This window comes from Helianthus annuus, chromosome 3 (genome assembly GCF_002127325.2).
Source record: "Helianthus annuus cultivar XRQ/B chromosome 3, HanXRQr2.0-SUNRISE, whole genome shotgun sequence".
Taxonomy (NCBI): domain Eukaryota; kingdom Viridiplantae; phylum Streptophyta; class Magnoliopsida; order Asterales; family Asteraceae; genus Helianthus; species Helianthus annuus.
In genome coordinates, this window is record NC_035435.2 from 169,226,889 (window position 1) to 169,251,515 (window position 24,627).

General features: G+C 35.9%; 1 protein-coding gene and 3 long non-coding RNA genes across 5 annotated transcripts; all 4 read left to right on the plus strand.

Moving 5' to 3' along the window:
• The first annotated feature begins 2,273 nt into the window (after positions 1-2,273).
• Positions 2,274-5,709, plus strand: LOC110930732. Of its 2 annotated transcripts, none has more exons than XR_002588059.2 (4): positions 2,274-2,446; positions 3,929-4,014; positions 4,549-4,655; positions 5,485-5,709. It is a non-coding gene; the product is annotated as an uncharacterized LOC110930732 (long non-coding RNA). The 2 variants fall into 2 exon arrangements; XR_002588058.2 differs by having other exon boundaries at positions 4,563-4,655.
• A 2,500-nt stretch (positions 5,710-8,209) lies between these two features.
• On the plus strand, positions 8,210-9,573 carry LOC110930731. Its single transcript, XR_002588057.2, has 2 exons — positions 8,210-8,421; positions 9,230-9,573. It is a non-coding gene; the product is annotated as an uncharacterized LOC110930731 (long non-coding RNA).
• A 7,138-nt stretch (positions 9,574-16,711) lies between these two features.
• On the plus strand, positions 16,712-20,081 carry LOC110930730 (probable serine/threonine-protein kinase PBL19). The gene is made up of 5 exons (XM_022174095.2): positions 16,712-17,210; positions 17,962-18,222; positions 18,531-18,653; positions 19,048-19,488; positions 19,814-20,081. Exons 1-4 carry the CDS (start codon positions 16,860-16,862, stop codon positions 19,486-19,488), a joined length of 1,176 nt encoding a protein of 391 aa, XP_022029787.1. The 5' UTR covers positions 16,712-16,859; the 3' UTR covers positions 19,814-20,081.
• Positions 20,082-22,173: 2,092 nt separating this feature from the next.
• On the plus strand, positions 22,174-24,495 carry LOC110930729. Its single transcript, XR_002588056.2, has 3 exons — positions 22,174-22,320; positions 22,386-22,492; positions 23,840-24,495. It is a non-coding gene; the product is annotated as an uncharacterized LOC110930729 (long non-coding RNA).
• Positions 24,496-24,627: the final 132 nt, after the last annotated feature.

The following is a 24,627-nucleotide window of genomic DNA, read 5'->3' on the forward strand; positions in this document are numbered from 1 at the left end:
GGTCCGTAAGAGGTGGATACGGACCGCAAGGGCTTTTGCTTACGGTCCGTAAGACTGTCGCTGGCAGTCAAAAATTGGCAGTTGCCTGTTATAACCGGTTGCACCGCCTTACTTGCATGGTATTCGAAATACAGGAGCATGGCCAATAGTTTTACATGCATAGGGACACATGGGATGATCAGGGAACTTTTGTAGACTTAGGTGTGATGATCTTGTGCAATTTGGGTTCTTATATAAAGAGTTGAAGTTGCAACCATGGGACTTGCTCATTCAAACTCACTTCAAGGACTTCTCTGGAGCTTCTCTGGTCTTCAACAAGTTTCCTTAGGACCCATAATCATGCTTAGGACCTTTGTATGTGTCCTTAACTTCCTAATTTCAGTTTTAATTAGCTTAATGACCATAAGTCAAACTTATCGTAATTAAGGTTTGACTTCGTGATTAATCACTACTGGTCCAGTCATTAGTTAAATTGAAAGTAGTTATAAGTTGGTAATTATGTAGGTAATAAACCCCTAAGAGGGCACCTACTGATTATCACCCTAACTTGGTCAAATGTCGGGTCAAACCTAATACTAAAAAGTCAACAGAAAGCTAATTTTCAAATAATCACATAATTAACAATGTAGAAGCCATGAAACATGTTTTATCACTTGTATAACTTGGTAATTAATGTAAGAACATGTCTAGGCGTGTTCAACCCGACAATTTCAAGTTTAGGCTCGGTTCGGAACCGAAAGTCGCAAAAGTTGACTATTTCTTTAACTTTCAGTTCTGACCCGATTTAGATTATTTTAGAAATGCCTTAGAGCTCTATTAGGATCAGGTTATAGGTTAGTATAACCCTCTAAGGTTATACAACTTGGTTCCTTAGTTATCCGATTCATATGCATGTTTCCATTATATGCCCAAATGTTGACTATTATGCCCTTTTAACCTTAAAACAAGATTTTTACAAATATGAATGGACAATAAACTTTGTTACTGATTTATAAACTTGTCCTAAAAATTTGACATCATTTTGCGGTCTAGATTAGGAGTTATGCTCAATATCGTAATTAAGAAGCTTTTTATTAATTTAACGGCATAATTAGCATATCGCCTAGTTAAACCCTAATTTTGATATCAAACTTTTTACCCATTGATGTAATATAATATTTTAGGATTTTTTTTTAATTTTTAGGCTGAGCATAACATAGGGTTCTAGCTTTGATTCGTTAATTGTCGGTTATACCGTTTTCTTGAATAAAATGAGTTTTACATAACATTTTGATACCAAACCTTTTGCTACTAATTTTATATGATAAATAAAATATTTAAAGCCTTCTGGAATGATAAAAATATCAGCTTATAAAACCCGGAAATCGCTTGAAACCGCCTTTTACGCGTTTTAAACGCATAGTATGTATTAAAACTATTTTTATCATATAAGACTTAATACCTACTGAAATAGGAGCCCCCAAACGTTGAACTTTGCTAACAAATCTGCCTGTTCTAATCAATATGTGTTTGTTAGTATCCTTGTTTTGGTAATACTTGAGAGATAATTATCACCTTTACTGAGCATTGAAGAAAGATTCATAACATTTTAGTTTTCCCATCACAGCTGCAACAAGTAAAATTCTAACGAAAGTATCATTAAACTAACGGAAAACATATTGCCCTTCATGCTTTTCCAACTCATTCGTCTCATACTTTTACAGCCGCTTCTCAACTTCACCATTAGCAAAACCACATTTGCTATCCACCTAGTAGTTTTGTTCACCTACAAGATCAATCATCTTGTTTTTTTTAACGACAACCCAACTACGCTAGGAGACCGTAGCGAACTACGGCTAAGGGCAACTCGCAGTGTAACTGAGAGCCGCCCACCCAAGGTGGTAAATACACGCCCGAACGGAGTCAAACTGTAACACCCCAAAAACGGGTTTAGTAGATAAACCGCGTTAACGTCGAAGAGCGGGTAGAATACTTTTAGTGGTAAAAGTTAACCCGGTAAATATTAGGATTTAATTAAATAAACTGGATGTTAAAAAAAGGAGAATAAATACTTTGGGAAAAACAAAGTATATAGAAGTCCCGAGTTAACGGGACTTAAAGTAAAATGGGTTATAACTTCCCGAACCCATTTAGTAACTAGGAATAGTTAACCTAGTTAATTATATGTTGTAGACAATAAAGGAACTTGACTAATTAACCTTTATTTTATAAACTTTGGAAAATAAAGGGGCTATAATGGACAAAACTGAAAATGAAATTAATAAAAAGAAAATTTGACTCAAAACACACACAAGGTGTGTGTTCTGGTCGATGTTTACACATAGCAAGAAAGGGGTTCCTTCTTTTGAACCCTAAACTCACTATTTGATCAAAATCAGAGGGAAAACAAGCTAGGAATTTGGGGCTTTTACTAAATTCGCGATCACCAAGACAAGGGGGTTGTAAGGTATGTCGAAAATTATGATATGGTGATATTTTGGAATTTTGATAATCATGCATGAATGAAATTCGTGTATGAAATTTAATGTTTTAGAGAAATTGGTGTGAGTATATGTCTAGGAACAAACCCTAGATGCAAACTTGTAAAATTGTGCCATAAACTAGTGATAGTCAATTAATCAAGTATGAGCTAAGTGGGTTTTTGACTAAATAGTAAAAATGATGATATGCATGTGCTTAGAATCATCATAATTGATGATGATTTGTAAAAGATTTATGAAATTGATGATGTTATACGAATAAATAGTGAGTAACTACTTCAATTTCACCTAAATAACCCTTGGTAGTGAAAGACTTGGGGTTTTGACTTTATGGGTATTATGAAATCCGAAAATTTGATGTTATACATGGCTTACATCACAAAGTTGTGTTGAATGCTTGAATCTATATTAGTTGATGTCAATTGATGATAGCAATTACTAGGGTGCTTAGAATTGGTGAAAATCCGAGTGAAAACTACAAGCTTTAAAGGGTTAAGGACCATCTTGACATGTTAAAGAATCATGTGTTAAATGGTTGCACATTAAGTGTTTGATAAAATTCCCACATGAAACTTGAATTGATTCAAGTTTGTGTAAAATAGTTTGAAATTCGTCACTTTTGACAGCCTTAGATAGTCATCTTGTAAAGGCCGTATCTCATTCGTTATTAGGAGTTAGACAACGAACCTTATATGCTCAGAAAGCTATTAAAACATACTACGTTTTATGTTTGAATATGTTTGTTAAATTCTGATGTTAAACGGGTCAAAACAGTGTCAGAAGTCGGCTGAACTGTTTTGACAGCAAGCTGATTGGAAGCATTTTGACTTCTGAGCTGATTTTGCGAAAATCATAATAAATTCTAGGAAGCTCGGATTGAGCTGATTCTTTTTGAGCTGGAAAGATATTTTAGTATTCTACATTTCATCTTTGATCACGAAAGGCTAAATAAAACCGTAAAGTGGTCAAAAGAGTCGATTCAGTAGCTACATTGTAAAGTTGCTGCACATTGTATTGATAAACTTAATCTAAGAAAAATTGTATGCAAGAAAAGGATAAATTGTGAGAAATGTGATAATGATGGCATTCTAATAAATTAGCTTGAGGCAATGTGTCTATTGTGGAAATATAATTTGATTGTAAGACTTGGTAAGAGGTATGTCGTAGTAGCTTTTATTCCATACTTGAATGGTGTGGTGTGTACCATGTAATTGCTTCAAACAAATTTTATGAAATTGGGTGTATTAAAGGCATCTAAAATACATACAAATGATTTATGCAAGTAATATGTACTTGTATGCCAAACATGTTCTAAGTTAGTGCACAGGTACAAACACAAGGACAGTTTAAACTATTGTCTTGATAAATGAGTATGTGTGAATCCATGAGATGTTGTGGTCATTTTATATAATGACAAATCTAACAAATCTTGTGGGTATTGTGTTAAGTTTGATCCCGTCAAGCTAAGTGGGAGCTGGCAAGGAATGGATCAAACGGGTCAAGTGCGCAAGGAAAGCTCGAACGGACGCAAACTGTAAGTAAAACTTACACCCACTTGTAATATATGTGTTTATTTCATAACGATGAATACAATAAAGGATTTGGTTTGAATCATGGGTTCCGACCCAAAACGAAATGAGTCGGAACCAACAAAAATGTTTTAAACCATGATTAATGGTGAAAAAGGCAAAATGGTAAATTAGTCACGAATTGGTTAAGAATTAGTGAGTTTTTCTTAAAGTTACCTTATAGCGTAACTAGTAATGGAAAATGGGTAAAAATGGAAATTTAGTCAAGTATCGACTAAAGTAAAATCAGTTTCAAAGGACACCCATAGCGTGAGCCGAATGAGTTTTAATATATATATATATATATATATATATATATATAAGAAATTGACTTTAGAAAGAAAGGGATCTAGTGAGAAAATCCGAAATGGGTCGGATATGTGATTGGTAATTAAAAACCCATGTTTTGTTACATATGAAAATGTTGGGTTATATAGGTCGAACGGGTCAAATGGTGGGAATAACACCATTTGACAATATCAACTAATGTGGTTGTCAAGTCATGTGTTTTCAGGGGCGAATAGTAATTTGGGTAATTGCGTCGCCATAAGAATATCGGTAATGAAAGCAAGGAGTCGAAACGGGTCATTAGGTTGACTCGAGCCAGGTACGTATAAATAAGATTGTGGTTAAACATATATTTTTTGAGTCAAATTAGTAGCAAATGCCCTTCGTCGTAAATGAGGGGCTAAAGTCGACTAAAATGCCCTTGATGGGTAAATCGGGCAAACGACCTTTAAAGGTTGTTGGAAATAAGTGATTTGATAGATTAAATTCTTAGGATAAGTATAAAAGGGATGATATGGGATCTTAGTGCATAAATACCCTTAACGGGTCAAAATAGAAGTAATAGCAAAACGGGTTAAAAATGTGTAGTAACCCGTAAATTGAACCTTGTACAATAGGAAATAACCATAATAAAATGTTTACAAAAGAAACAAAGGCCACAAACGAGTTTGTTAGAGGAAACCGTGAACGGGTCAAAAGTGTCGTAATTGGACTTCAAGCCGAGAGCTTGAAGTCTAAAATTTTGTGAAGTGAGACGTTAGATTTTAACTCCATTCGATGGAGAATTAAATTACGAGTGCGTAGGAGAAAGAATCGCGTAAAACGGACAAGCGGATTGAAAGATACGAAAGTTTTGTGTCAAATAGTGGCAAAAATGGAAAGGTTGGATGCAGGTGCCACCGTAACTTACGGTGCCACCGTAAGTTACGGTGGAGCTGAATTGGTTACGGTGCTAGCCTACTGATGTACGGTAGGAAAATGTTAACACAGGGGCCACCGTAACTTACGGTGTCACCGTAAGTTACGGTGGAGGCCAGAAATGAGTTATTGTGTTGGGATCAAGATATAAATGTTGGATTTTCCTAATTTCCTCGTTGTATTAGTTATTTAATTATCAAAACTAACCTTTAAGTTGGTTTTGATCACAGGTGAATGTCGAGAGTCCCGGATGAAGATCAAGCATCGAACAAGAACCGAACATACGTTAAACAAAGCTTCCGCAATGTTGTTTTGTCGTTATTCTAAACGGCGAATTAAATCACATTATGTATATCACTTAAATTGTAAAAGTTTTTAACAACCCGTATTTCTGATGTATATGTAATTATTAATTACATGATTATTTCGCTAAATATACGTTAAACCTTGATTTATAAGAACGGGTGTTACAAGTTGGTAATCAGAGCTCAAGGTGAAAAGAATAAAGTGTTCGGTTCAAGGCTTGATCGCAAATCCGGTAGGTACGTGTATGTTAATAGTTTAGTATGCTAAAGTCTTGTAAACATCACATAGGGCTATCGTGTGGTACACGTTACCCCAATTAAAATGATTGATATAGTTGACGAAAATACGCGCGTTGACGCGTATAGTAGAAAAAGCCTTGTATTATAATACGGGCGATTATTGAAGTTGACGTTACTAACTTTTGTGAATGTTTTAATTGAAGGACACTCGCGTTTGAAGACGACGAGAGTCAAACAAATTGTGGATATGATGATGGAACGGTCCGAAGTATGACAAGAGGAGCATGCTTACCGAGGACTAAATCGCGTAACGACCGCGAACAAGGTTAATGGCAAGGAACGCCCGTCGGGGCAAACATTACCAGGTGCACATTTTAAATAATCACACAAATGGTAATGTGCAACAAATACGTAGAAATTGAAAGTTGCATATGTAGATTAAAAAAAAAAACCCGAATAGAAAATGTATTCGGGATATTGTTTCCAAGAGAAACAAATAGAGGCGTTACTTACATAGGGCGTGATGTGAAAACTATAAAAAGGTCATGTATGTCATGTGTTAATCGCTTACTCTGGCCAAGTAAGTAGTGGCATATGGTACCATGAACTTCTTATGGCGGACACGTTTACATCCGATGTAGTAAGGGCGGGGTGAATGGGACTAATTAAAAAGTACCCAAATAAATCAGATAAGCAAACTATTTGATAATAATGTAAACGCACAACCGAGTGACGGAAGCGTATTACATTAGGATAATGAGCCCGAGTGAAGGGACAAAGAAACATGTAAAATGATTTAGACAAGTATTGGGAGGGAGTGTACTTACACTCGAACCCGGAAAACGCAAGCATGTAAAATGATTTAGACAAGTATTGGGAGGGAGTGTACTTACACTCGAACCCGGAAAACGCAAGCATGTAAAATGATTTAGACAAGAATTGGGAGGGAGTGTACTTACACTCGAACCCGGAAAACGCAAGCATGTAAAATGATTTAGACAAGAATTGGGAGGGAGTGTACTTACACTCGAACCCGGAAAACGCAAACATGAAAAATGATTTAGACAAGTATTGGGAGGGGGTGTACTTACACTCGAACCCGGAAAATGCAGATATGTCCCTTAATGAGTCGTTTTTGTAAAACGTCAAACTTAAAGACAAAGTCGGAATATAAACGCGAAACGAAGTCATAATGCATACCGTAAGGGTTGCAATAATAACGACTTCGGTAAAACACCCAGTTGGTGGGTAAGGGTTAAACGCACGCGTAGACTGAGAAACAGGAACGCGAAATAGAAAGTCAAAAGACTCGGGAAATGAGTCATGACTAAAAGATGACGAGAATTTTCGCAAACATAAATTTTGGTAATTATGTTCAACCATTTCAAAGTTGGACGGGTCAAATAAAGAATGAAGTTTGACATTCTTAAGTGATGAAAATTCACCCAAAATGAGTCAAACGAGTCAATTAAGGAATAACGCTTAATATAATAGGAAAACGTAAACCGGTGAAACCGGAAAGCTAAAAGCAATAAGATAGAAGGACCCGAGTAATGGGTTGTAAAGGAGTATAAGTATAAACCGTGTAATGGTAAGCGTAAGACAAACCGACATGTAAATGACGCTAGAAGTCGTAAAGCCGGAAGGATAGTCCGAAAGTAAACAAATGAAACCTTAGACTACGGTCAAGGTCAACTAAAGTTCAAAAGTAAAATTTAATGATTCCAAACATAACAAAGGATGCTTTAAAGTTATATATATATATATATATATATATATATATATATATATATATATATATATATATAAATAGACAATTGAATAAAGACTAGAATAAAAGATGATCTACGGGATCATCATAACCTACGGGATATTAATTAGAGCAAGGGTCTACGGGGCCAAATTGACCCACGGGTCATAAATTGAAGCAAAAGGATCATAAGGGCCTCGCCTCAAAGAGGTGAAAGCCTAAGGAAAATAGCCTACGAGGTTAAGTCAAGGAACCTACGGGTAATTGGTAATAAATAAAGATAAGGGACTAAGAACGGTTTCGGGGACGAAACCTCTTTAAGGGGGGTAGACTTGTAACACCCCAAAAACGGGTTTAGTAGATAAACCGCGTTAACGTCGAAGAGCGGGTAGAATACTTTCAGTGGTAAAAGTTAACCCGGTAAATATTAGGATTTAATTAAATAAACTGGATGTTAAAAAAAGGAGAATAAATACTTTGGGAAAAACAAAGTATATAGAAGTCCCGAGTTAACGGGACTTAAAGTAAAATGGGTTATAACTTCCCGAACCCATTTAGTAACTAGGAATAGTTAACCTAGTTAATTATATGTTGTAGACAATAAAGGAACTTGACTAATTAACCTTTATTTTATAAACTTTGGAAAATAAAAGGGGCTATAATGGACAAAACTGAAAATGAAATTAATAAAAAGAAAATTTGACTCAAAACACACACAAGGTGTGTGTTCTGGTCGATGTTTACACATAGCAAGAAAGGGGTTCCTTCTTTTGAACCCTAAACTCACTATTTGATCAAAATCAGAGGGAAAACAAGCTAGGAATTTGGGGCTTTTACTAAATTCGCGATCACCAAGACAAGGGGGTTGTAAGGTATGTCGAAAATTATGATATGGTGATATTTTGGAATTTTGATAATCATGCATGAATGAAATTCGTGTATGAAATTTAATGTTTTAGAGAAATTGGTGTGAGTATATGTCTAGGAACAAACCCTAGATGCAAACTTATAAAATTGTGCCATAAACTAGTGATAGTCAATTAATCAAGTATGAGCTAAGTGGGTTTTTGACTAAATAGTAAAAATGATGATATGCATGTGCTTAGAATCATCATAATTGATGATGATTTGTAAAAGATTTATGAAATTGATGATGTTATACGAATAAATAGTGAGTAACTACTTCAATTTCACCTAAATAACCCTTGGTAGTGAAAGACTTGGGGTTTTGACTTTATGGGTATTATGAAATCCGAAAATTTGATGTTATACATGGCTTACATCACAAAGTTGTGTTGAATGCTTGAATCTATATTAGTTGATGTCAATTGATGATAGCAATTACTAGGGTGCTTAGAATTGGTGAAAATCCGAGTGAAAACTACAAGTTTTAAAGGGTTAAGGACCATCTTGACATGTTAAAGAATCATGTGTTAAATGGTTGCACATTAAGTGTTTGATAAAATGCCTACATGAAACTTGAATTGATTCAAGTTTGTGTAAAATAGTTTGAAATTCGTCACTTTTGACAGCCTTAGATAGTCATCTTGTAAAGGCCGTATCTCATTCGTTATTAGGAGTTAGACAACGAACCTTATATGCTCAGAAAGCTATTAAAACATACTACGTTTTATGTTTGAATATGTTTGTTAAATTCTGATGTTAAACGGGTCAAAACAGTGTCCGAAGTCGGCTGAACTGTTTTGACAGCAAGCTGATTGGAAGCATTTTGACTTCTGAGCTGATTTTGCGAAAATCATAATAAATTCTAGGAAGCTCGGATTGAGCTGATTCTTTTTGCGCTGGAAAGATATTTTAGTATTCTACATTTCATCTTTGATCACGAAAGGCTAAATAAAACCGTAAAGTGGTCAAAAGAGTCGATTCAGTAGCTATATTGTAAAGTTGCTGCACATTGTATTGATAAACTTAATCTAAGAAAAATTGTATGCAAGAAAAGGATAAATTGTGAGAAATGTGATAATGATGGCATTCTAATAAATTAGCTTGAGGCAATGTGTCTATTGTGGAAATATAATTTGATTGTAAGACTTGGTAAGATGTATGTCGTAGTAGCTTTTATTCCATACTTGAATGGTGTGGTGTGTACCATGTAATTGCTTCAAACAAATTTTATGAAATTGGGTGTATTAAAGGCATCTAAAATACATACAAATGATTTATGCAAGTAATATGTACTTGTATGCCAAACATGTTCTAAGTTAGTGCACATGTACAAACACAAGGACAGTTTAAACCATGTTCTTGTGTCCCTCTTCAATCACACAAATGCTTACCCGTGTCGCCATTACAAACCGTTCATCTCTGATCGACCACATGGCTTACCATGTCACCGGAACCCACCATCGAAACCATAGCTTCTGGCCGGAATATCAATGTTCGAATATTTCGCCAGAAGCCTAATTCAGCCAGGTTTGACGCATCTTTCAACTTTAGTCCATCATCATCTGAGAAAGGCCATGTCGTTTGGATTCGATAGAGAGAGACAGAGAGAGATGATGAGAAATGGAATAGTTCCCTAATGTAATTAAAAACCATTTAGTTGAGAAACCATTCAATTGCCAAGGAGTTATTATTGAGACAAGGGTAAAGTTTGGGATTTCAAGTTTTGTCCTTTATCTTTAGGCCACTTTGCAATTTTTGTCCTTTATGTTAAAATTTGACGAGTTTTGTCCTTTATGTTTAAAAATCAAGCACGTTTTGTCCTTTATGCTTGATTTTTAAGGACAAAACGTGCTTGATTTTTTAAACATAAAGGACAAAACGTGTTTGATTTTTAAACATAAAGGGTAAAACGTGCTTGATTTTTAACATAAAGGACAAAACTCGTCAAATTTAAACATAAAGGACAAAACTTGCAAAGTGACCTAAAGATAAAGGACAAAACTTGAAATTCACTCGTACATATATTAATTTACCATCATAACCTTGAAGTGTCTTAAAATGTTGAGCCCTTTCCCATTCTACCTCTCTAAAATGTGCTGCTTTTCTTTGTATATATTGTTTCAAAACCTGTAGGCGTTGTAAAATTACATCCATGTCCATCACATTTCCTTTATATAGTATTATAGATAATCACAAAGCCAATAGTGAAAAACTGTGAAATATAATTTGTTGTTCGATAAAGTACCGACAGACCACGTATATATTCTTGAACCTAAAGGTGTTCCCTTCAAGAAATCAATGGTTCTCCAAGTACCAGAACATCGTGAATAGACACGAGATACGACAACATCATTACGACGCTTGATGTGTAGAATCTTAAGATCATTGGATGCATCAAGGTACATCCCAGCTGTATCGGCTGAGTTTAGGTATATAGAATCAGAATTCTCATGTAACAAAAATAAATAGCGCGCTGTTGTTGGATTCCAAAGGATCAATTTATTTGAAGGGTGTTTGGTGGAAATCAACAAAAGACCATAAAGAGACGCAATAATATTTAAGAATAAAGGGCAGGTAAAGATGGGGAAAGAAATATTTTTCCGAGCAAAGAAGTCTATCTTTCCACCTACTACGTTGTCAATGACAACTGATAGATTAGTAAACGTGATTAACTTTCTGTTTTGAGAATTAGCCATTCGGCGAGCATGGACGATAGCAAACATATGTGTAGACGCTTCATAACGCCATTGTTTACACACACATCTGAAACGACCAACTACCTTCGAAGGTAGCCTGGATAAAATCTCTTCAACGACCATTTCCATCCCAACACGTTCCATTCTCCGTACTAAAGTTAAACATGAGAAAAAAAATGCATCATATTTTCAAAGTAACGTAAAGTTAACATAATTAATCGAGTTATAATCATCAACACTTCAAGAAGTAACTAAAGCTCAACACAAAAATAAAATCCAATATCTGAAGAAGTAACTAACCGAGTTATAATCTTGTCTCGCAAATCCGATTGTCGTGAAAAGCCTGTAATAGGAGCTTTTGTATATAAGACTTGAAGAATGAGATAGTCTTACAGGAAATATGTCTATTTAAAGGATTTTATGACATACTCTAAAAAATCTTGATAGTAAATAATCAAAATCATTAGGGGCTTGTCGCACCCCTTGCCGCTTTCACCCCGTATACCCTTAAGGGGCGTTTGGTTCGCATGAATTCAATGGAATTTAAGGGAATTGGAATTTGTTTCCATCTCTTAAGATGTTTGGTTCATAGAATTTGATGGAATTGGAATCCCAATTCCAATCTTAATGTGTTTGGTTGACAATAGAATTGGAATTGGAATTAGGCATGTATTCCTTCAAATTCCTTCAACTAAAGGAATTCAAAATCCTTCCTATATGTGAAGGAATTAAAGTAAATTCATTGTAACCTTCGACCGTTTCGACCCGTACCGTTTCGACCCATTTTCTACGCGAACGATTTCGACCTGTAACGTTTCAACGCGAAAGTTTTGACCCGTGCCGCTTCGAATAGAAGCGTTTCAACGCGAACCGTTTCGACCCGTATCATTTCGAATCGAACCCTTTCAACCCGAACCGTTTCGACCCGTACCGTTTCGAATCGAACCACTTTGACCCGTACCGTTTCGAATCGATCCGTTTCGACGTGAACCGTTTCGACCAGTGTCGTTTCGATGCGAACCGTTTCGATCCGAACCGTTTCGACCCGTACCGTTTCGACCAACACCGTTTCGAGTCGAACCGCTTCGACCCGAACCGTTTCGACCCGTACCATTTCGACCCGAACTGGTGGTTGTGGGTGCGGGGGTGATGGATTCTAATTCGTTTGACAACCAAACACAAGATAAATGGAATTGAGATTCCAATTCCAACAATTTCCAATTCAAATTGGAATGTTTAAATTACAAATCCAATTCCTTCAAATTCTAATTCCTATACAAATTCCAATTCCAAATCATTTCACGAACCAAACACCCCCTAATAGATCAAAACCATTGCATTGCATTGCATTGCATTGTGGATTGTGCATTAATGATAAAAATACACCAACTTAAGTACACTAATATCTGATTTTTGTTCATGAGTATCGAAATTATGTAATTAGTTTACGTTGAATCATGTAGATTATTAAATTTAAGAAACAAAGATCATTAATGTAATTTGCGTTTCATTAAAAATTTAAGTAAAATAAAAAAAATAAACATTGGAATTCGAACTCGATTCATTAATCAAATGATTGAACAAGAAGTAACCTTATTCTCTAGTCAGAAAATGATAATAATTCATAACGTGATGAGGAATATTGTTTTCTTTTGTGGTTTTTTTTTGAACTTTTGTAACAAATCTTTAAGGTTTTAAATGAGTTTAATCTTTTATTAGTTTTTATTTTATGTTTTAATCGGATTTGATTGTCGTTTGATTGCTACTTCGCAGGGTGTTTGATGGTCACATTTGGTCCAACAACTTTTATGTCCCTGAACTTTCTAATACATGTCGGTGTAAGTTTGACTTTGTCTACGTTTTACGTCTCGTGGGTTATTTGGTGTCAGAAATTCGTGTTTTTATTTTACGTCTTTTTTTTGTTATTATTTGGTCGCTACTTAGCATGGTTTTACGGTCCGCCATGCTATTAGCATGGTTTTACACCCCCGTACCGCAATGCGGAGTGGTGGCTTAAGACTAATTAATATGATATAAATAGATGTATAAACATAAAATATGCAACGCGAAGTGATGCCTTAAGACTAGTTAATATGATACAAGTAGATGTATAAACATGAAATATCTTTAAAATTATCATAGCATATATCTATACTATATAATAAAAGAAACCTGTTTTGGGACACTTGTCATTCTCTTATTTAATTGATTAAAATTATTAATAATACTAATAATAATAATATTTAATCTAATCTAATAAAAATAATAATAATATTTAATCTAATCTAATACAAATTCTTATTATTAATTCAATAACCTATTGTTAAACTAAAACTTCAATAGAATCTTAAATCCTAGCTAAGCAAGTTTCGAAATTCATAATAATATTAATATGTTAGACTAAATATATTATTGATATATAAAAAAATATATTATTGATATATATAACTAAAATTATTATCAATAATATTAATAATAGGTTTAGAATCAAATACAAAGATTCAAAAAATAAGAAGTCGTACAAAGGGTATCAAATAGACTCAGATTGACCTTATTCAACCGACATTAAAGCCGTCTTATTAAACTCTACGACATTAATTAATATGTACGAGTTGATGGGTTACATTTATATTAACTCATTTATGTCAATGTGGTATGTAAATGTCTATGTCTTCGTTTTGCATTTACATGAAATATCTATACTATATAGTTTAAATTGTTCAACCCGTGTAACACACGGGGAACTAACCTAGTTATATACTATAATAAAAAAATACAGGACGTTGCTGGTAGCGGTGGTATACCCACAGGTGACGTACGATTGATACGACTCTTTAATGTTTATCTCTATCTGCTTTCTTTCCAGAATTAGTAACGCGTATTTCAAACGAAGTCCTTTAAAAAATTTATTTTATAATGTGAAATACAAGTGAAAAGATACAAAATAAATTAGTTTGGAACTGCGATTTAAATAAACATAAAAATGGTTATAGGAAATATAAAAACTTATTATATTACAACTTAGAAATTGATGCAGCAACTAATTGAGATATTAATTGTCGCCTTAGAACTTTCTTTAAGCTTAAAGGGTGTGGTATAAAGTCCTTAAAGGTTTTATCATGCCACGTTAGATTTATCTAGGCGTTACGTCATATGGGGCTTTAAAGTCTCTCCCTTTAACTTGCGTGGTGTGGTATAAAGCCCACTATTAAACAGAATTAAAAAAAAGATCTTATTGGTTGAAATTAGGTGGGCCCACCAACACACAACGTTAAAGCTCGTTAACATGCTGGCGAGCAATGGCGGAACCAGAACAATTTAATTAGGGGGTCAGCATAAGCTTATATTCTATACTGGTTCAAATTAGGGGGTCCATCTCTAAGTTTGTTCTTCAAAAACTCAAAATTTATAAATAAAAATTCAAAAAGTTCCGGTGACCGGAGGGTCAACGGACCCTCTTAACCCCCCTCTGGTTCCGCCCCTGCTGGCGAGACATGGATGACGCCCCCTTTGAAATCGATGATGTGGAGGATGGCGCCCCAGGGGCGCTATGAAGAGTGATGTGGTGGGGTGCCGCCATGCCACACCTACCGGCCTAATTGTCACCTTAGACTTGTGATACTAATTGTTGGGATTTGAGTGTGTATTTTGATTAAGAGTAAACTGCCATTTTGGTCCCTGAGGTTTGGTCACTTTTGCCATTTTAGTCCAAAACTCAAACCTTTTAAATCTGGGTCCCTGTGGTTTCAGTTTTATTGCCATTTTGGTCCAAAAATCAAATGACCTGTTATTTGGCTATTAAAATCTGGTTATTTTGTCTTTTTCTATAGGGGCAAAATGGTCCATCTCTATTTATTATGGGTGAAGATATGTTTAACCATTCATTTATGAGGGTAGGGATTTAATATAATTAATTTAATTATTAATATGTTATAATAAATAGAGATGGACTATTTTGCCCCTGAAGAAAAAGACAAAATAACCAGATTTTAATAGCCAAATAACAGGTTATTTGATTTTTGGACCAAAATGACAATAAAAGTGAAACCACAGGGACCCAGATTTAAAACGTTTGAGTTTTGGACTAAAATGGCAAAAGTGACTAAACTTCAGGGACCAAAATGGCAGTTTACTCTTTGATTAATGAAACTCTAACAATTCATATTTATTATAATAGAATTATGCAGTGAAATAATAATCAATCAAACATATAACAATTGCAAAGAAGTCGATCATAAAAAGAAATCATGTCATCAACTCACGTGTTTACAAACTTATGCTTCCCCTTAATTAATGACATATCACAATTGTACTTTCAAAGTCTAGAACAACTAATTCAATAGATTGTGACAGACTCATGATATATTTATACACAAAAAGTAACACATCATTTAGAAAACGATATCTAACAATCAAAATAACCGAAGGTTCACAGTTGTAAAACAACTGGCAATCTTACAAACAACTGTTAGTACAAAGGCTGTTACACATAGCTAAAACAATTATCCGTTAAAACAACCGTTTATGACCAAGGATTATTCCTCCAACATCAGTTCTTCATATCAACACTTGTCTTTAATCTTTATCTTCAATAGTTGATCTGATCCAACAATTCTTATGTCTTCATCAACCGTTCATCGGAAAGAACAATTCTTTGACACTTGACTTGAATCTTTATTATAGATAACTCAGCTGTTTAGCTTCGTCTAATAAGTTTTTTCAAAGTTCAACAATAAATAAAAATGAAAGTCAGAGAAACTCATCGATCATATCAACCGTATAAATTGTCATCAACAAATAACCAATACTTTAAATTACTAAAATTCAATTTACCATTAACTTTTTTATCTTCTTAATCAAAATGATTATATACTCACTCAACCACTCAAAGCTTTTAGCTTTATACAACAAGGTAAGGTAAATAAGTAGATATGTTTGTGGGTAGGGGTGCAAACGAGCCGAGCCGAGCCCGAGCTTGACCAGGCTCGAGCTCGAGCTCGATTAACTTTATGTGAGCTCGGGCTCGAGCTCGGCTCGATTCGAGCTTTGTTTTCAAGGCTCGAGCTCGGCTCGTTTGTCTTTCATCAAGCTCGAGCTCGGCTCGGGCTCGGCTCGTTTATTATCTATTAATTAATATATTAAATAAAAATAATATAAATAATAGACCTTTTAGGCTCGTGAGCTTGATAAGTGAAGCTCGGGCTCGAGCTCGTTTACTAAATAAGCTTATTTTAGGTTCGAGGTCGGCTTGTAAACAAGTTTGAATAAGCTCGGCTCGACTCGGCTCGTTTACACTAAGGCTCGATAAGGCTTGACGAGCCTAACGAGCTTCACATGCGAGGCTCGAGCTCGGGCTCGATAAACAGACGAGCTTTATTTTAGGCTCAAGCTCGGCTCGGGCTCGATAAGGCTCGGCTCGTTTCGAGCTTTTTCTCGAACCGATCTCGAGTAGCTCGCGAGCCGCTCGGCTCGTTTGCACCCCTATTTGTGGGGTTGTTTTGGATGGCATTTGATTATGAAGTTTCCATTGAATTTAAAAAAAGTTTGCCTAGTCAATTTGTCTTTCTTTTTAGGGGTTTTCTTGTCAAACCCATTCACTCCTGTTTCCATCATCAACAACTTCTCACCCTCTGTTTTTATTACACACACACACACACACACACACACACTTTCATCATCTTCAATTTCCCCCAAAATTCACCAAAATTATGAACTGCTTCAACATCTTCAACTCCAAAACCAAGAAAAAATCCAAATCCTCACCGGAGCTCCGAGAACAACAACAAACCCAATCATCCAAACAAGCTACAAGATTAGTTAAATCAACTGGGTCAATCTCTTCACCTCGATCCATACCCGAATTGTACAGAGAAAAAGGCCACAATCTCAAAAAGTTCTCCTTTTCGGAGCTCCGAATTGCTACTAACAATTTTAACAGGATGTTGAAGATCGGTGAAGGTGGGTTTGGAAGTGTTTACAAAGGCTCTATTAAACCGGTTAGTGGTGAAGGTGATCCTCTTGTGGTTGCCATCAAGAAACTCAATAGAAATAGCCTGCAGGTAGATTATGTTATCTTTTCATCTTTGAATTATGTTATTTTTTTTGTTTGATTTTTTATGTCATGAGTTAGGCATGGTTCACATTTGACCTTAGTTATTGAAATATGGAGTATTTTATTTGACAATGTTGGGTCGGGTCAAAACTTAATTGGGTTGTCAATAACATCATGCCACACTCAACAATGTTGATTTTGAAAAGTATTACGACTCGTTAAGAGCCAGTATAATGCTTAATCGTTCGGAGGCAAATGTCCGACCAATTTAGATAAGAGGTTTTAATCATTCAAACTCAGGGGCTGTTTGTTTACCTCTTAATGAGACTCTTAATGGTTCAGACCTTTTACTGGGTCAGTACTTAATGATTCAGACTGTTTGTTTCACGAGCAGATGTCTGAATGGTTCAGACATTTGCCTCTGCATGGTTAAGCATTATACAGGCTCTTAATGGTTCAGACATTTGCCTTTGAATGGTTAATCATTATTCATTATACAGGCTCTTAATGGTTCAGACCTCTTACTGGTTCAGCACTTAATGGTTCAGACCTCTTATTGATTCAGGACTTAACCATTCAGATGTTGCCAAACAGCCCCTCAGTATAATGTTATCCATTCAGAGGCATATGTCTGAACCATTCAGACACATTTGCTTGCGAAACAAACAATCTGAACGAGTAAGATAAGAGGTCTGAACCATTAAGAGCCTATTAAGAGCTAAAAACATGTTTGGTTGTTGTTGTGTTACAATGTTTAGGGGCATAAAGAGTGGTTAGCAGAAGTGCAGTTTCTTGGTGTGGTGGATCACCCTAACCTTGTAAAGCTTTTGGGGTACTGCTCGGCGGATGGAGAACGGGGCATACAACGATTGCTGGTTTATGAGTACATGCCGAACAAGAGCCTAGAAGCGCATCTTTTTGGACGCGCATTGCCGCCGATTCCTTGGATCACACGGTTAAAGATCCTTCTTAGTGCGGCCGAGGGTCTCACTTATCTTCATGAGGGCTTGGAGATCCAGGTATATTATTATATATTTATATTGTTACCAGGGGCGGAACCAAGGGGGTCAAGAGGGTCTGCTGACCACCTGGTCATCGGAATTTGTTGGATATCATATCATATATATATAAAATCTAAATTTTTGTTTAAAAAAACATGAGTTGAACCCTTGGTTGTAACAGGGTGACCTCGACTAAAAAGTTTTGGTTCGACATTTGATTGTTACAATTATAACTCACTCGCATGATCGTACGTTGTAACAATCTATAAATTAAAAGCGAATGTATACATGGATTAGTAATTTATTTATGTTTTTATTTTGGGAAGGTGATTTTCCGAGACTTCAAGTCTTCGAATGTGTTATTGGATGAGAACTTCAATGCAAAACTTTCGGATTTTGGTCTTGCTAGAGAAGGACCTCAAGGGGACCGGTCTCATGTATCTACAATGGTTAGTATTCCATACCACGAGTTACATGTCTAAGCTAGGGGGGTTAAGTTGAAACTGACCTAACCGTTAAAACCACGGTTTGACAGTTCAAACTACTAAAACCAAACCGTCAAATATATGCTTTTGGAAAAATAAAAATGAATAGGTTCAAATTGTGAAACCGACAAAACTGGCCGGTAACCGGTTCAACCAACCGGACTGGTATGGTTTGTCATTTCCCGAAAACTTAGTTAGTTCTTACCCTGGGCGACATATGCCACTTCCAAGACTCGAACCCGGTACCTCTGGGAAGAGGTGGGTGTCGGTGGCCAACTGGGCTACCCCAGATGGTTAACATACATATAAGTTGAACCCACTTTTAAGTTCTATGCTAACTTGATCATATCATTTCTAGCCTGTTGGTACATACGGATACGCTGCTCCGGAATACGTGGAAACCGGCCATCTCAAATCGAACAGCGATTTATGGAGTTTTGGAGTCGTACTATACGAGATCTTAACAGGAAGACGAGCAATCGATAGAAACCTACCACAATCCGAACAAAAACTTATTGAATGGGTGAAACAATACCCGGCTGATAGCAAGAGGTTTAGGATGATAATGGATCCGCGCTTAAACAATCAATACCCGCTCGACACTGCCCGAAAAGTTGCGAAACTGGCTGATAGCTGTCTGAAAAAGAACCCCGAAGAACGGCCGCCTATGAGTAGGATTGTTGAAATATTACAAGACGCGATTAGAGAGTCGGGAAACGGTAACATTTCCGAAATTACGAGTGTGGCACCGAGTCCCTTACCGGAGCCCTCAACACGAAGAGCGGTCCGTGCATCTTAGGTGAGAATTTACAAGTTGTGTTACATGTAAAGATTCCGTACAAATAGACTTATCGTATAAAACGTACGAATGACATGGAAAAGTAAAAAAACGCGGTGATATTTTCGTAATTATTTTACTTGTAGGGTAATTATCAAAATTAGCCTAAAAGATCATTTCTAGAATAATTTTGATAATTATCCTACGAGTAAAATAATTACGAAAATGCCACCGTGTTTTTTTTTTACTACGTTATTCGTACATTTTGTACGATAAACGTATTTTATTTGATCTTTTGTCTACATGTTTTTGGGACAATGAATAATGTTTGTTTTGTTGTGAATAGGTTACATTGAATATTGGAGACATGAGGTTTTTTTTGTTAGCCGAGGTTGCTTCAGGGATCACGCGAGATGTGAAAGTCAATTTTTATTTATTATTTTATAGTTTATAGTTTATATTTTATTTGTGACTGAATTATTATTATAGGTTTATGATAGAGACGTATGTGTACAGGGTGTTGAATAAAATATGTAGCTACAAAATGTCTTCCACTGTAATTAAATTTGTCAAAGTTGGAGATAATAAACATTCGAAAGGTTTGTTTACTTTTAGTTTTAGTAATATATTTACAAAAGTGTCTTTACAATATGATATGGAGTTAATCAAACAGACCATTTTCAAGAGAATACTAAACACTTTTTTGCAAGAGAATACTATTTTCTAAAAGTCTTTTAACTTTATGTCATATCATTTTATAAAGGTGGTTAAAAATTGAAGTGTTTAACGCGTAATGTCAAGATAAAATTTAAAAATTGACGGGTGAGAATTAGTCAAGTTAAAATTTAAAAATTGACAAGTGAGAATTGGTTTAGAGTTAAGGGTGGTTAGGGGTGTAAGCGGGGAGGCCGTGCGCGCCGCCGCCGCCCTCCCTTTTGTTCGGTGATTGAGACAACTCGGTTAGTAGTCATTGCATTGGATTTTCGAACGTTATTGATTTAAACGGATACACAGCCGTTGAGTTTATAAATAAAAATTACAATTTTCTCATCGAGCAAGCCGAACTAGAAGACACAGGCACATCTAATAAAAAAGACATGTCCGTCGTGATCGAGAGAAAAGCCACGAAACCCATTTTAGAAAAACGCCTCATTGCTGACTGGACCAACACATGACGGACAATGACCAAGGGTCTTCCTTTACCACTACAGATGGTCCAAGAAAACTAATGAATAACACATGACATTTGTGATTTGCATTTTACAATTAGAACTAAATAAAAAAAGCAATAAAGTTGAGAGAAAAATACATGAAGTCAAAATCGGTGCTACACAAAGGAGTTGACTACTTACAATTAAATCACTTAACCTTTTAATAAAATTCGTATCATATAAACTCTAAAATAACTATACACATTGTAAGTAAAGCTATGAATTCCACAGCGCAATGTTACGAGTTACTGATAGCCAATTTACTCTTCTTTAGTTTTAAAGCCTTAGTGGACTTTAACATACGCGAGAAAGCAATAAATAAAGAAGATATCAGATGATTGTTTCTAGACCTTAGTGGTTTTTAGTCTTTACTAAAGGAAATATTTTAATATTACTAAAGATGACCTTACGCAAAGATAATATATTGTTATATATTATTTAGAGGCCGGTTAACGTACAATATTTCTTAACGTACAAGCGTATACTGTGAAATTATGCACGTTGTAAAACTCAAAATCCTAATCACGCATGTTGAAAAGACATAATCGCGTATGTTGAAAAGACATAATCACACATGTTGAAAACCATAACATGCTTCATTATATAATTATAATTTTTTTTTTGAACGGCAAATTTGGATCACTGGAGTATCATCGTGCCACCAGAGGAACCACCCGATCATATCCATCTCCACTAGGCATAATGCCACACCAATTCAGGAGGAAGCCTAATAAACATGGGAAAACCCCTTGTGGGAATTGAACCCAGGACCTATTGGTCCCAAAGTCTTATCCCATCACCAAGATGCCACTAGGCTATAAAGCCATGGACATGCTTCATTAAGATGTGTGATTAGGGTTTTGAATTTTACAACGTGCGAAATTTCACAGCGTACAACATGCTTCATTAAGATGTGTGATTAGGGTTTTGAATTTTACAACGTGCGTAATTTCACAGCGTACGGTCATACGTTAAGCAATATTGTATTTTACACTTTTACATATTATCTCTCTATATATATTAATTCATTGTCTTGGCATAGTAAACTTTAAGAATTTTTATTTTTGTAATAAAACTTTGATTTTTATATAATTTTGCCACATAAGCTCAATGGTTCTATTTTATGTAGTTTTGTTTTAGATTTTTCTCTGGTTTGTTCATCGTTCGGTTGATACTTAGCACAGTATTTGGTGGTCACATTTGCTCCCTCACGTTTTCTAATACTCTTGACTTTCTAATACGTGTCAGTATAAGTTTAACTTCGTCTCCGTTTTACTTCATATGAATCACTTGGTATTAAAATTTGTGTTTTTATTTTACGTTTTTCCCGGTTTTGGTCGTCGTTCAGTTGGTACTTAGCATGGTTTTATGCCCCTACGGTTTTATACATCTCACAGTGTAAATTAAATTTTGTGATTATTATATATCAACTCTCGTGTTTAGATTTTCAAAATATCAAATTATTTTAATGGGCTAATTAATAAAGTTGGGCTGAAATTACAACTGGATCAAGTGCAGAGGTGGAAGTGAGATACACACACACTCGTTGCGTTTGCGACAGTAAAGAAGCAATAATGGTGAAGAGGTTCACACTGATCCAAACCGTTGCAACCGCCGGGCTTTTCTCCGCCGTCTCCTTCTGGTAATTTGAAAACTCTTATCAACTGCTGCTGATTCAAGTTGTTTGTTAATTCGTGCACTTGTTAGGTATGGGTTCATGATCGGCAGAGAAACTTCTCGGAAGGAGTTAGGTGATCTTATCGCAGATCTTCGCCGTCAAAATCCTGATTCTAATCCTCCACAATCTTGATTCGGTAAACTCTCTGTCATTACACTAAGGATATTGCTATATCAAAGCAGGTGCAGCATATTCTACTGATATATTGTGTAACACCCTAGCGATGCTAGTTTATGAGGAATACCAGACCTCAAATTTCACACCGCACAATGAAATATGGATGAAAGGAGAAGTCACATGGGTTGGGTCTAGGGCAACCAAACACAAATCCAGTGGCGAAATCGATAAAACGTCAAATTTTTCCAAAATTTACACTAATTCGGAGCGTCAGGGGGCTGAGATGTACAAAAAAATCCGTGAGCTCCTTGTGGGCTGAGATTTGTTACACTCTATATCCGCCCCTGTTTAATTCCGTGAGCTCTTTGTGGGCTGAGATGTACAAAAAAATTGATTTGGGCCCACCAAACGGGTTCACAGTCCGACCCTATACACAAAAAGAACCGGTGTAGGCCAAACCAGTTTGAGCCCCGACCCAACCCAGTGGTTTGGGAACAATCTGGGATTTCAAACCTAACTGGATTCATAAACCGGCCCGGTTTAGAATAGGTTTGGGTCCAAACTGGTTTAGAACCCGACCCATACTAATTCAGATAGGCTCACACTTTCAAACCTAAAATCAATTCATAAACGGAACCGGTTTGAGCCCGTGATGAAAAATGTTAGATATTTTAGTGTAATCGGGGATTGACTTGGTGATCAAAGCGAATAATAATACACATCAAGCAAGTTAGGAGGTGCGGGAGTGCACGCTTGTTTGAATTATTATTATTCGAAGTGTACGGGCGGAGCCCGTACTCTACGGGGGTTCCAAGGGGCAGCGCCCCTGGGAGCAGGGTCCAAGGGGCAGAGCTGTATCAGAAAATTTTATTTTCTGGAATTTGTCTCATTTTCGAAATGATGGAAAAATGACAGTTTTTGGCAATTTTTTTGTCTGAAAAATAGAGGTAACTGCCATTACGCAGTTACAACCCCAAAAACCAAAATTCGTAGACAGTGTTGAACACATTTCTTCTTTCTGGTTCGAAAATTCACACACACGAACATACCCTGGTTCAATTTCTCATAAAATCAGAGTTGTATCCGATTGAATTTTTCGGGTGAACCACCGAAATAATTTGATCTGAGAGTGATTACACGCCTCTTTGATCATCCGGCAAACTGAAATTCCCCAACAAAAAAGACCAAGTCGGTTTATGAACCGAACCAGTTTGGGCCTAAACTCGGTTTTTGTACACCTCTAATATTGGTGGTGGTACGAAAGTTACAGATTTGACTATTTCAAGCCAATTTGGTAACTTCCTAGTTCCTACATAAGTGCTTTAAAATGATAGTTATTAATAACAAGACTGTATACTGATTGCAGAGGTGCTTCGGGTTGAAGATGGTAGCTTCAAGTAGGTTGAATTTTGCAAATGACTAATATCTTCTTGTGGCTGGGCTCTGCTACCAGCTATTTGTGAGCTCATTTCCCCAAAAGTGGATCCTTGAAGGGCAATTTGTAATAATTTGAATCATGGGTTTATATTGGATTAGCCAAGTTGATTCTGCAAAGCTATTTGATAGCAATTTCAAACCTAAATTCTTACACAAGTTAGGTGATAGAGGTGATTCTTAGACATGTTTTTTTCCAGTCATATTTCATGTCTGTGAATCTGTGATACCGCCACATGTAGGGATGGCAAAAAAGCCCAAGCCCGACGGGTATATCCGAAACCCGAAACATACGGGCCGGGTATACCCGAAGCCCAATGGGTATGGGCCGGGTACGGGCTTAAAAATAGAAAAATTCGGGTATGGGTACGGGTATGAGATTTAGTGATACCCGCCCGATACTCGGCCCATTTACCCGAATAATACCCGAAAGTATCGTATTATAGATTTCCATATATATAAACTTAGTACATGTATTTATTACCTTCTCTATAGTCATATGTGGGTATGTGTTTGGCAAGTGTTTAGTGAACATATAACTTATTTTTGAACATGTATATTGGATATGAAAGCTATTATCTTTTATTATGTGGATGTTTTATGCAATTAGGTGGTCCTCATACAATTACTTAATTAAGTAATCGTTTTAATTTAGTTTAGTATTTGTGATCTGAATATGATATGTAAGTTATTAATCATATTTTCATTTGTTATAGTCAT

Excerpts from the sequence above, each read along its gene's own strand:
- LOC110930730 (XM_022174095.2), top strand. The coding sequence starts at position 16,860 with ATGAACTGCTTCAACATCTTCAACTCCAAAACCAAGAAAAAATCCAAA. Across the intron at positions 17,211-17,961 it reads TCAATAGAAATAGCCTGCAG|GGGCATAAAGAGTGGTTAGC; the intron begins GTAGATTATGTT and ends TACAATGTTTAG. Across the intron at positions 18,654-19,047 it reads GGTCTCATGTATCTACAATG|CCTGTTGGTACATACGGATA; the intron begins GTTAGTATTCCA and ends TATCATTTCTAG.